A 13,207-nucleotide genomic window follows, 5' to 3' on the forward strand; every position below is an offset into this window, starting at 1 on the left:
TGGGCTCCAGCTGGCGGGTTGGGACAGTTGTTAACTGCTCAGAAATCAGAGACTCAGATTTTTGAAGCTGGAAGGGATGGGCATTTTGCAGATGAAATGTGAACCCAGAGAGGCCTGGATTTGCCCAAGGCCTCCCAGCCAGTGCCAGAGCAGCAGGGAGGATGGAGCAGTCTTGGCTGTGTCCCCTGCTGTGGACAGTCTCCATCAGCAGCTGGATGACGGGGCCCAGATGTTTGCCTAGTGACTGTGCAGCCAGGGAGTTGAGAACAGGGGCCTGGAACTGACTGCCTGGGTCTGAATGCCAGCTCCGCCATTCACGAAGTGTACCTTAGAGCTCAGTGCCTCCTCTTTCTCATCTGTAAAGTGGGCTGATCATGGCACTTAATGCAGAATTATTGGGAGGAGCGACTGAGCGGATGTGTATAAAGTACTTAGATTCTGCCCCTGGCAGGTACTAAGGTTTCTCTTTCTGTGTTTAATAAATACAATGGCAACCCACTCCAGTACTCTTGCCTGGAAAATCCCATGGATGGGGGAGCCTGGTAGGCTGCAGTCCATGGGGTCGCTAAGAGTCGGACACGACTGAGTGACTTCACTTTCACTTTTCACTTTCATGCATTGGAGGAGGAAATGGCAACCCACTCCAGTGTTCTTGCCTGGAGAATCCCAGGGACGGGGGAGCCTGGTGGGCTGCCGTCTATGGGGTCGCACAGAGTCGAACACGACTGAAGCGACTTAGCAGCAGCAGCAGCAGCATACATAGGTACAGTAAATACATGGAAACAGTTAACCCCCTGCCAGAGCTTCTGCCTAACAAGAGGAAAAATGGGCCCAGAGTTGTTGAGTCATGTGTCCTGGAACACACAGCCCTTACACACAGGACCCTTTCTGCCCCTGCCCAGCGGTGGGCTGGGGTGTGGCAGGCTAAGGAGTCTGTCCCTAGGATGGTGCATTCTCTAATATGTCCCAGGAGACAGGGGACAGCTCTTACCTCTGTCACCAGAATTAGAACACTGGGCCCTGAAAGGTGTCCCCAACCCCGGGCTCCTCAAGGCTGTAAAGGGCCCGTTAGAATGGGGAGGGGGCAGGGGCCCCCCAGCTGACTCGGCAGCTTGCCTACTTCGGGGTTGAGGGAGCAGCCCTCCCTTGTCTCCTGGGACGCCGGTCGCGTCCTTACCTGGCTCCGGCTGCGTCCTGCTTGACCTTTACTTAAAGACCAGCTCTAGCGGCTGATGGGTTTCTGCGGGTCCCCGAGGAGACCCTTCAGACGGCTCGAGCCAGGCACGCTGGAGAGAGCCCCTAATTGGGGCAATGAATCATCGAGTGCGGCTCCCGGCTGGACACAAAATAGATAGAGGAGCCGGCGAGCTATTGTGCGCAGTTTGGGACGCGGGGGACGGGGGGTGGGGTGGGGGTGGAGTGGGGGGGGTGGGGGCGGGGGGGAGGGCGGAGGAGTAGGGGGAGGGGAGGGGGGAGGGGAGGAGGGCGGGGGGAGGGGAGGAGGGCGGGCAGAGGGGAGGGAGCTCGAGGGAGGGATTCCCCCCCGCCCGCCGCGCTCCCGCCCTGCCGCCCTCCTCCTCCCCTCCTCCTCCCCTCCTCCCTGCGCACCGCCCGCCGCCCCGCCTCCCTCCTCCCCAATTAAATGACCCAACGCTTTGGCAGGCGCCGGAGCTCGCACATGCGGCTGCCGCTCCAGCCGCCCGGAGCCCGCCGCCGCCGCTGCTGCGTTCCGGGCGCGCTCGCCGCGGCGCCGCCGGGGGCTCGGCTGGCCGGGGGGGCGCCTCTGCGTGCGGCGAAGCGCCCGTGCCCGCCGCCAAACTTTGCGGCGCGCACACATGCTCCAAGTTGGGCGCGGCGGCGGGCGGTGAGGGCCGCCCCGGGCGCGCGGGGGCCGGGGCGGGCGGGCGGCGCGGCGCGGCCATGAGCGGGCGGCCGGCGCCGGTCTCCCGCAAGCAGCGGCTTATGGCAGCCGTGGGCGAGCGGACGGCGGGCGGCGGCGGCGCGCCGCTCTCCTGCTTTATCTGCGGCGGCTGCATCGGGCGCGGCAAGGAGCTGAAGCTGCAGGTGAAGCAGCCGGCGGCGGCGGCGGGCGCGGGGGCCCCGGCACAGCCCTTCTTCCCGTTCCTGCAGCAGCAGGAGCCCGCGCCCGGCGCGCGCGAGCTGTCCCCGGCCGACGGCTGCGTGCTGGTGTGCGCCGTTTGCCGCTGCTTCCTGGGCGAGCAGTGGGCCGCCTTCGAGCGCGCCCGCACGCCCGTGGACAAGCGCATGTACTGGCTCAAGCGTCCCCACCAGTGCGACGCGGGCGCGGGCGGGCGCCGCGGGGGCGCCGCGGCCCCTCGCGAGTGGAACGTCGCCTATGCGCTGGGCGGCGCGGACGACGAAGATGAAGGCGGCGGACCCGGGCCCCGCGCGGCTGCCGAGGAGCCTCGAGACTCGGAGCTGTCGGAGCTGTCTGACACCGACCCCCTCTCTGAGCCCGACCCTGCGGCGCGCGATGGCCCCAGTCCCCACCAGGATGGGGCGCCAGCTGCGCGCTCCGCCCCGGGGCCCGGGCCTCGCGGTGGCCGCTGCCTGGAGTGGAGGCCGGCGCTGGGACCCTCTCCAGGACAGGGTGCGGAGACTCCGGCGTCTGGGGATGTGGAAGAGGAGGGAGTCCCCTCGAAGCTCCGCCTGGATGGGGAGCCCAAGGCCGGCATCCGGCGCCGGCGGAAGGGCCCCGGGAGGCACTGGGTCCCAGAGGCCCGGGCCAGCGTCCTGAGGGGAGTTCAGGACCCTTGGCAAGGGCCTTCAGTCCAGGTGGCCCCTGCAGAGGGCACAAAAGGAGCTCCTTTGGGCAGGGTCGCCAAGACTCCCGAGAGCAGGCCACTGCGGGAGAGCCGTGGGGGCTACTGCATGTCTGAGGACAGTGACATCAACATCACCAGCGAGGAGGAGGACCGCAAGGAGCAACCTCTCCCAGGCCCCCGAGGCCCCAAAGACAAGGAAAATGGTAGTGGCCATGCACCCCGGGTTCCCCCGGAGAGCCGGGCAGCACCACCAGAGGGCCTTTGCTGCTACATCTGCGGGTCAGCGCTGTCCCCAGCCTCGCAGCACCAGATCCACGTGCAGAAGCAGGAGAAGCTGGCCCAGGCCCCCTTCTTCCCCTTCCTGTGGCTGCACAGCCCGCCGCCGGGGGCACAGCCCATCAGCGAGGGTGGTAGCACCCTGGTGTGCCCCTGCTGCTTCTCATCCCTCATGCAGCAATGGCAGAGCTTTGAACTGGCCAATGTGCCCGTCCTGCAGCGGCTCTACGTGGTGCCCCTGAACAGCCACGCCCCAGGCATGGCCTCCAAGGGCAGGCGGCTCCTGAGGGAAGAAGGCCCACCCAGTGGGTCCCTACCGGAGGCCTGCTACCTCTGTGGGGAGGACTGCACCCAGGATGCCCGGGCCGTGGCCTCCAGGAGCCTCAACGGCAATGCCAGGGCCTCCATGCATTTCCCCTTCCTCAGCCTCCTGCCCTGCCCGCCCAACGCTCAGGGCCCCAACAAGCGCTGTGAAGTCCGCAGCTGCCCCAAGTGCTTCAGCGTCCTGGAGGACGTCTGGGCCCTGTACCGGGCCTGCCAGAATGAGGAGCTCATCACCTCAGTGCAGGGCTTCCTGGGCAGGTACCACCAGGCCTTCTCTGCCTCGGACCCTACTCTCTCCGAGCCGCCCTTGTTGGCCCAGGGCAGCCCAGCATCAATCTGTTACATCTGTGGGACTGAGCTGGGCCCCGGGAAGGAGTTCCAGCTCAACGTGAACCCGTCCAGCCGCTTGGGCGAGAAGGAGCCCTTCTTTCCCTTCCTCACTGTCTATCCGCCCGCCCCGCGTGCCAGGCCAGCCGACGCCACCGGCCTGGTGGCCACCTGTGTGCTCTGCTACCACGACCTGCTGGGCCAGTGGCTGCAGCACGAGGCGCGCGGTGCCCACCATGCTGTCAGCCCCTGGTCTCGGCAGTACCGCGTGGAGACATTTGTGTGCTTCTTCTGCCAGCAGGAGAAGAAGCGGTGTCTCGGGCTGAAGGCCGTGAGGGTGGCCAGGCTGCCCTTGTTTCTCTACACCCTGCGAGCGACCCACAGCCTGCTAGTGGATGACGGGCGGCAGCTGGTCATCGGCGCCTGCATAGAGTGCGGGACCCTGGTGTGCGCTGGCCAGGGGCTCCCCCGCCAGGCACCCGTGGGCTGGAGCTCCCCAGTGGCAGCTGCGAGGAAGGTAAGCAGCCGTCCTCAGTCATCCTCTGAAACCCCAGCAGGGAAAGAAGAGATGTTGTTTTCTATTCTGCCGGGGAGCAGTTTGCACTGATTCTGTGTGCTGTGTTCCAGCAGGAGGGGCCCTCTTGGGTCACCCTGCTGTGCTAGCCGAGCCTGGAGGCCTGGGGCAGGCCAGAGGAGCTGGGGGGCCGAGTGGTCCTGTGGAAGAATAGGGCATTGCTGAAAGCAGCAGGCATGGGCCTGAACTTGAGTGTGTGTGCAGCGGAATCTATCAAACAGAGGAAGTTCGGGGCACGTCTGTCATCCGCCTGATAACATTGGTAATTAGTCCAGCCACGCGGGTCACTGAGAGGTCTCGTACTTACCCGGTTTGAAACACATCAGAAGTTCCTCTCTCTCTCGTTCCCACTAGGCTTAGTTTTTCCAGAATTTTCCACCCAAGTTCACACTTTTCCTTTGAGGCTCTCTGGTTGCTTAACAGCCGATGAAGAGAGATTTCCAGACATGGAGGTTTGGGGCCCGGGAGACAGTGGCCTAGACAGGCCTTTCTCCCGGTGGGAAGAGAGTCTTTCTTCTCTGCAAGTCAGCTGTGCCGGGGGAGGGTGGGAAGCCTGGCGTGCACCCTGTTTATAAGGCGCCTGCCTTCACGCTGCCTGCCCGGGAGGAGCCAGACGGGGTTCAGTTAATTTTGGATCCGGCTTTGCAGAGGCCAAAGCAGGAACTGCCCCCGGTGGGTCTGGGGAAGCAGACATCTGTGAGTTATGATCACCATCATGGCTACCGGGGCCAGGAATCCTAGTTTCCACTGAAGCCAGTGGTGCTAGCTTGCCTAATCCCATGCCTGGAGTGGTGGCCATTGGCGAGGGACTGGCGGAGGACACGTGAACAGGGAAGGGTGCCTTCGCTTGTCCAGGGGTGGATGTCCATCTGCTTGAAAGCTTCCTGAGTCTGCCTGCCACACAGACAGACTGTGCGCACGTGTGTGGGCTCCTGGGTTGCATGTTCACACGTGGTGGCTGAGTCTATAAAGTAGGTGCCTGGCCCTGACACCTTTGTGCTCTGCCCAAGGTTCCTTCAGCGTCAGCATCCTCTTTGGGCTTAGTGCTTTCTTTGGGGGCTTTGGTCTGGTTTGGGAGCTTCTGTCTTTAGAACGTTTGGGGATGGCTTCTCACCCCCACTGTAGATGCTGAACTCTCCTGGTGGTGTGGGGCAGCCCTGCCGGGGGTCTGCTGCTGGGAATCTAACCTGCAGTTCCTGGAAGGGTTGGACCGAGAAGAGCCCAGCCTAGCTTTGGAGCAGGACAGGATTGGGTTCCAATCCTGCCCTTTCTCTTGTTAACTGAGTGCCAGAGAGGACACCTCTCGTCCTCCCTGAGTACATGTCTTTAAACTGAGGAGTGGAAATAAGCATTACCTGCCTCATGGGGCCATGCTGCTGCTGCTGCTGCTAAGTTGCTTCAGTCGTGTCTGACTTTGTGTGACCCCATAGACGGCAGCCCATGAGTACTGAGAATTAAATAAATCGGGGCATTTGATTGCCTCTGCAAAATCAAGTGCTTGGCATACAGTGGGACCCTTCATGTTCTCCCAGTGTGTTGGGACAGATTCTTCCAGGATGCAGGTGGCTTCTGTAGGATGGGTACAGATTTTCATCTTGGCATTGGGGGGCATGGGGTCATCAGAGCTCTCCCCATGAGGCTTCTCAGACTGTTTGCTGCAGACCGTCTAACTGCGATGGGTTTTCCCATGTTGGTTTGCTCACCTGTTGGGAGTTACTGAAATGCTAGCTGGGGGCCTTAGCTGATAGAACTTAAGGAAGCAAAGAAGCTGCAGTTCCCAGTCCAGCTGGGACATGGGGCGTGGAGGGAGGCCAGGTATGGATGAAGACGCTAGCTGCAGTCTGCCCAGAAGGGGCCGGTGTGAATATGGGAAGGCTAAAACATCACACTAACTTCTGCACGATTTCTAAAACAACTTATCTCATTTGCTTCTTGCCATGTCTGTATGAAACCTTATTATTCCCTTTTTAGAGATAAGTAAATGGAGACTCAGAGAAGTCAGATGGCCTTGTGACTATCACACAGCCGGTAGGTGGCCTAGGTGGGTCTTGAACCTAGGTCTTTCTACCCCAAGGTCCTGCTCCATCCATCTGTCTGGTGGAAGAAGAGCCTTGGAAGATGGGTGGGATTTGTTGGTGGGGGAGGATTCAGGAGAAAGGGAAATGAGATTGGAATGAACTAGAAGCCTTGAAATCAGGAAAAGAAGAAAGGGTTTAGAGTTGAAGATGCAGAGGGGCAATCAAAAGTGAAAGCAGGTTCGGAATGGGCATGGGAGAGCTCCACCTGGGGCTGGACCGTGGCAGCACCCCAGGTGGCAGGGGAGGCCACCGGGCCTGTGTGAGGTGGGGCAGCAGTATGGGGCTTAGGCTCTTCCAAACAGAGGGAAAGAGAAGCCACCACTCTGCCCCTAGGAGAGCCTGACTGACGGTCAGCAGACTTCAGGAAACACAGCCTCCCGTCTCCGCATTCACGCAGCAGATATTTACGGAGCGCCTCCTCTGAGCCAGCCGCTGTTCCAGGCCCTGGGCGCTGGTGGTGTCAGGGGAGGGGCACGAAGTGTCCACAGGGAGGACAGCTTCCTGCAGGGCTGCGAGCACAGCAGGACGAGGCTGCCGAGGGCCAGGGCGGGCACAGGATGAGCACTCAGGGTCCCGGGGACTGCAGGCAAGCCCAGGGGAGGTGTGGAGGCCCCCACGCTCCTTTCCCGATTCCACTCTGGAGACTCTGGTGCTCGAGTCTGTATTCCATGTATCTCTTGGGGACAGTTTGAGAATCTGGGGTGGGGCAAGTGGCTGGGGCATTGGAAGGTGGCCGCAGGGAAGCCGCTTAGCTGGGACAGTGTGTTCCAGAACCTGGTCTATACCACCTGCTACGATGCCTCAGTTGTTTCCTATAAGTGTTTATCTATGACTAAATCAACTAGAAAGAAAACATGGAAGGAAGAAAGGAGGGGTGTCATTGGTACCCTCTGTTTAGATTGTGGCTTTTCTCACCAGCTGGCCCCCTCACCCTGCAGAGCACCGTGCTCTGTAGCCACTGCCTCTGAGCTGGCTGCTTGGATAGGGCTGTGTTGGGGATGGGCTGGGGAGGCTGCAGCCCACCTTTTTGAGGGAGCTTTTCCTAGGAGGGGCCTCAGCACTGGGACCTTGGGAAGACCCTGGGTTGGCCTTAATATAGATCTGGCTTCAATCTTCATTCTGCTGGAAGCTGGCTGTGTGACCTAGGGTAAGACTCTTGCCCTCTCTGGGCCTTAGTTGCTGCCTCTGAGAAATGGAGATGCTCTTTCCTCTGAAAAGTTTGTGATGTGACAGCTGCTGGCGGGCAGCAGAAGTATGGGTCTCATTCATTCCCTTCTCGTCCCTGAGCTGCTCCTAGCTCAGGGTGGGTCTCTCACTGGCACCCACGGGCTCCAGTGTCACAGCCTCTGCCCCCACTTTTCTGCTGAGGCAGGGAATGATTGTCCCTCTTGAGAGCTAGGAGGCACGGCTGGCCAGGCTGCAGAGATGGTATCTGAGGATATAATAACCACGAGGGTCTAGAACGCTTCCCGAGTTCCAGCCTGTGCCAGACTTTACTGTACTCACACTCACTGGGTCCTCACAGCAACCCCGTTTAGGGAGGTACTGCTATCCTCATGTCATAGAGGAAAAAGCCAGTCCATAGAGGTCAAGGAGTTTGCCCAGGGTCATTCAGCTAATGATGTTGAGGTCAGCACTGGACTAGGAGCCTGGCTTTGGAGTCTGTGCTCTTGACTTCTGTCCCCTCTGGGGCTCCAGCTGTAGGGGTGGCAGTGCCCTGGGTGGGCAGGTCGTGATAGTCCTTGTGCGTGCCCCTCCCCGCCCCCAACTTGAGCCAGCAGAGCAGCTGGGAGGCAGGAGCCAGCTTGCCTGGGCCAGAGGTCCTGAGAAGCCCCCACCAGCTGGCTCTGCTGCCAGCCCCCCTGACCCTGCACATTTTCCCACCCACTGAGAAGTGGTGCCCTTTCTCTTTGCTGCCCCCAGCATTGCCCAGGTGTTAAGATGTCAGCTGGGACCTCCTCCTGCTGCCAGGAGAAGCCTACTCCAGTCAAGGATGGGTTTGCCGCGTGATCGAGCACTTTCCTTGTGAGCCAGTTGGTGGCCAGGCCACCCTTGCCTCTTCCCTCTGTCTGGGGAGCGTTCTGGGCAATGGAGCGTGCAGCTGTTTACCTAACCACACCCCGGCCTTCTCCGAGGGGACGCCCGCCCAGCCCCCCGAGCCTGGCCTCCCAGCCTGGAACAGGTGTTGCCGCTGGGCCGCCTTTCTTTTCTCCGCGCTGACATCTGAGGCCTGCAGAGAGCGTCTGTCATCACTCGCCTGTCAGGACCGCGCGCACATCTGTTTCCCGTGTTCCCTGCTCTCTGCGCCCACTCGGCTCCTAGCTCTTCAGGGAGGGCCTGGCAGCCCCTCCTCCCAGGGCCAGGCTTGAGGGGCACCTGGACAAGGTGATTGGACAGAGGAGCCTTCCAGAAGGTGCCAGGAGAGGCTGCCAGCTGGGTTGACCCTGGCACCCTGTCCCTGGCAGCTGCTGCTAAGTGACTGGGCTTTGGGCCTTTCCCAAGCTCTGACCACCTCCTCCGAGGGGACGTCTCTGCTTTTCTTGGCGAGTTAGGAGCCATCTGCTCAGTCGAGTAAACTTTCCAGATGCGCCTCGTCTTAACCCTGGAGGTGATTGGAGACAACTTGGATGGCCAAAGGTCTTCAAAACTCAGCCTCCCTGGAGACAGGGAAGGGGCCAGGGCAGGGCTGGAGGGATAGCTTGCCCAGAGCTTTTTGGCCCCTTCTCTGCCTAGATCTCTCTGGATCTGACCCCTGGGAGGTTAACTCTGCTGTGACTGTCTTCTGAGCAATTGAAGGTTCTGGCCTCATTGGCACATTTTCTTGGCTGAGGAAGAGCCCACATCTGGATTTCAGGTCCATCTTCTGTCCCAGGTCCGTGTCCCTGCAGGGACTGTGGAGAGGGATGGTACTTCTGCCCTCTGGGAAGAACATTTAGGGCCTTGGCTTCCATTTGCCACTCGGCCCCAGAGGGAGCCCCGCCAGGGTGGTGGTGGAAGGAGCGTGTGCACACCGTGTGACCTGTGCTCGTTTCCCGGCTGGTCCTCAGGGGTCACAGGTAGTTTGCCAGCCACACGTGGAATCTGACCTGTGGTATTTATTAAGTTAATTTTTTTTCTTTTTCCTCCAGCTTTATCAAGCTATAAGTGACTTACAGCATGATACAATTTTAACGTATATGCAGAGTACTGATTAGATACGTTTATCTATTGCAAAATGACCTCCGTTCCACCCCATAGTTGCCATTTCTTTTTTGTGGTGAAACCATTTAAGATCTGTTCTCTAACAGCATTTGAGTATGTGATACAGCGTTGTAAGTGTAATCCTCAGTTAGATCCCCAGACTTGTTAACCTGTGGCTGGAAGTGCAGTGTTTCCCCGTTTCATGGGATCTAGGTTTTAAATTTGGTATGTCATTCTGTGGCCCCAAAACACCATGATGTTCTATGCTGGGGAGGATAACGTGTTAGGGTCAGAAAACCCTCTTGGGTCATCAGTTTTCAGGCAGCATTATGTCAGGAGGACCAACAAGCCCACAGCTTAAGGCCGCTTTAATGGGTTTATTTTTTCCAGTGAGGAAGCTGCAGTGCCTGAGGGCGAGGTGGGGTTCGTCTCAGGTCGGCAGGGGCCAGTCGGGTGGGCCTCGCTGGGAGTCCGGACTGTGGGCTGGCTCTTGTTTTTGTTTTGTTTTTACATTGAGATCTAATTCACACACTAAAGACTCGCTCTTTTAAAGTATACAGTTCAGTGGTTTTTAGTGTTTTTACAGGGTTGTGCAGCTGTCTCCACTGTCTAGAGCATTCCTGCCACCCCCCAAAAGAAACCCCTTCCTTATTAGTGGTCACCTCCCGCCCCCAGGCCCTGGCAGCCACAAACCTCCTGTCTGTGGATGGACATATTCTACATTTTGTGGAAATGGAGCCGCACGGTGTGTGGTCATTTGTGCTTGGCTTCTGTCATTTTGCATGTTTTCACGATTCACCCACACTGTAGCATGAATCAGTACTGCATCCCTTTTAATGGCTGAATAATATTCCACTATATGGATAAAGCACATTTTGTTTATCAGTGGATGAACATTTGGGCTGTTTCTGCTTTTGACTGTACACTGTGAACATTCGTGTACAGGTTTTTGTATGGATCTGTTTTCTCTTGGGCAGGTAACCCAGAGTGGAATTGCTGGGTCTCCTGGTAATTCCACATTGACTCTTTCAGTTCTCTCTTCCTTTAGGGGTTTTAGGCAGCCAAATTACATGATATGACTTAGGTTTGAGAAAGGCACATTTATGACTCCTTAAAGCTGTGTTCCGTCAACTCACTGACCACCGTCACATATCCATAGGTGGTCTCCACCATGGGGTTTGTTTGGAGCTGGGAGTTGGTCTTCTCCCTGGAATAAGAGGAGTTTTCTTAAGAACATGTTGCACTTGCTCGTGGGGATTTTTTACTTGCTCCAGCTATACCCCTGGAAATTAGAAGCCCAGATTCTGGCCCCAGGACTCAGTGGCCTTCCCTCAGACCCTCCACCTGTCTGGGTCTCAGTTTTCCCCTCTGTGAAATGGGATCAGATGGTAAAGAGTAGAAGCTGAGCCCCTTGGCTCCTGTGCAGCTGTCAGGCTCTCATCTTTCTACACCTGTTTGCAGGAGTGGTGCTGGGCAGTGGGGAGAGAAGATCCTCGAGGTTGAGCTTTAGCTTGGCCTGTGAGTCCAGTGGCTCTGAAGGTCTCTGCCCCCTCACTGGCCGCCCCAGCCACTTGCTGCCCGACCTATTTGGTGTGGAACCCTGAATGAAATTGATTGCTGGATTGGATTTCCTTCCAGAGGTGCCAGCAACCTTGAATGGATGACACAAAGGTCACAGTTGGTATTTGGCTCAGCTGAGCCAGGCAGGCATGCTGGGGCCCTGGGCAGGAGCAGCCACCTCTTAAAGCTGTTTCTACCTGCAGAGTGTGAGTGAAGTGGGGAGAGGAGGCAGTCCAGGGTCCAAGGAGGACCCCACAAAGGTCAGAGCCCACCAAGGTCACTTTGTCCTGCCCACCTATTAGTATCAATTGTTGGCAGAGCCAATGCCAAGGAAGATCATTGAGGGGGTTCTGTCCACCCCCGCTCCTGACACAGACATCGTGAGGTCTCAGGACATGGTGGTGGTGACGATGAAGCTGTAGCAGATGATGCTGATCTGATGGCGCCCACTCTGTGCCAGCCACTGCCCTCCTCCGCAGACTCCCTATTCCTCCTGTGACCACAGAGGGTGGCGTGCACTGGCCCCTGGAAAGGTGGCATGAGTCCCTTTTCTCAAAGGGGGAGACCAGGGCTCCTGATCCTGAGAGTTTTGGATTACATGGCAGAGCCAGGATGTGAGAGAATGGGTGGTCTAACAAATGGGCTCTCCCCATGCCCAGGTGTGAGTAGCACTCATGGGAGAGAGTATGGGGCTGGAAGGAGCCCACCCTGATGGAGCCACAGGAGAGGCTGCCCTTGGACTCCTGCACCAGCTCCCTGAGGGGGACAGCGGGGGAGGGGTCGGAGCATTGGCACACTGCAGCCGTGTTTTATAAGCCTTCCCAGACCCATAAACCTCACCTGGCTTTCAGACGAGGGTTCACAGATGGGGATTAAGAGGTTTGTGTGGGTTCTGCCACTGGGAGGGACGGAGACAGGTGGGAGGCAGGCATGGCTTTGCAGACTCCCAGACGCTGCAGCCCCTGGTCAGAAGGCTCAGGGGTCCTGTGTTCACAGCCATCGGTCCAAGACGCGGGAGACCTGGAGGAGCCTTTCAGGCCTGTGAGGCTTAGATGGCCTGAGAGGGTGGCCTTGCATGGGCGTAGGTGCCAGCTCTTTTAATCCTGAATCCTTTGACGGCAGGGTCTCTCCCCAGACCCTTTTCCTTCCGGAGTGTCTTGCTCCGATGTGTGCTGTTCTTTCTTTTGTGTGATTGTGCGATGCCCCAGGGCCATCGCATGAGGCGGCCTGAAATGTTTGAGCAGTCTGCATCACCGGCCCTCCACACCCAGCGCCTTGGATGCTGAGGGCCCCAGTGTGAGGAAAGAAAGACGGGGTTGGGCAGCCTCACTGTGCACTGCCCCCTGGGTCTTGGTGGGGAGGGGGCGATGGTGGGGGCAGGGCCCTACTGGAAACAAGGCTTCTGTCTTGTGCCAGAGCTGAGGCTCCTTGGGCACACACACACCCCGGTCCAGAGTAGGGCAGCCCTCCATCCTGGCCTGGGCACAGCCTGGTCTGACTGTAGTCACCCAGCCCCCCTCTTGCAAAGGGAAAGACTGCTTCCCTTGCTCCTCACCTTCTTCCTCTTGTGAAACTGCACTTTCTTTGCTTTTCAAAACTGTGAGGAAAGTGGGCTCTGGCTCCAGTGACTCCTGCCATGGAGTGGCCAGAGTCCTTCCAGTTAGCAGGCAAAACCTGGACCTCACTTACCTGCCGCTCACGAGGTGATGGGGAAGCACCAGGCTTTCTCTGAGGTGAGACCTGGCTTCGGGGCAGGTCCTGAGGAGGGTGGGCACGGTAAGGAGCCTGGAGACACTGAACTGGAGGATGGCCAGTTGTGGGGGCATGAGAGGATAGACCCTTTCCCCCCACAGCCCCTGGCCCACTGACTGGGCACACCCTGACACACTCATCTCTCACACTCACTCTTTTTGCACACATACATTCACACAAATGCATGCTGTCTTGTATGAACAACACATACACACTCCCATATCACATTCTCTGAGAGGTCTTAATATCTGTCACAATTTTTAATGTCTTTTTTTCCCTTTAGTTTTGTCAAATTTTGCTTCATGTATTTTGAGGCTCCTGCACGTTTATGGTTTTTTTCGTCTTTCTGA

General features: G+C 58.4%; 1 protein-coding gene across 6 annotated transcripts in view; it reads left to right on the plus strand.

Moving 5' to 3' along the window:
- The first annotated feature begins 1,629 nt into the window (after window positions 1-1,629).
- The window catches only part of GSE1 (Gse1 coiled-coil protein), a 395,294-nt gene continuing 383,716 nt past the window's right edge, over window positions 1,630-13,207 (plus strand). For 3 of the 6 annotated variants that reach the window (XR_015145319.1, XM_086350180.1, XM_086350181.1), the window contains exon 1: window positions 1,695-4,230. Coding sequence is in view for 5 of the 6 variants with exons in the window: in XM_086350180.1 (XP_086206306.1) it covers window positions 1,921-4,230 (2,310 nt within the window). In the remaining variant the exon portion in view is untranslated. Of the gene's footprint in view, window positions 4,231-13,207 lie in introns of all 6 variants that reach the window. The other 3 variants (XM_086350200.1, XM_086350182.1, XM_086350183.1) reach the window with 3 other exon arrangements.

Source organism: Bos grunniens, chromosome 18 (assembly GCF_055505025.1).
Source record: "Bos grunniens cultivar Pamir isolate PY7600 chromosome 18, Bosgru_T2T1.0, whole genome shotgun sequence".
In the NCBI taxonomy this organism is placed as follows: domain Eukaryota; kingdom Metazoa; phylum Chordata; class Mammalia; order Artiodactyla; family Bovidae; genus Bos; species Bos grunniens.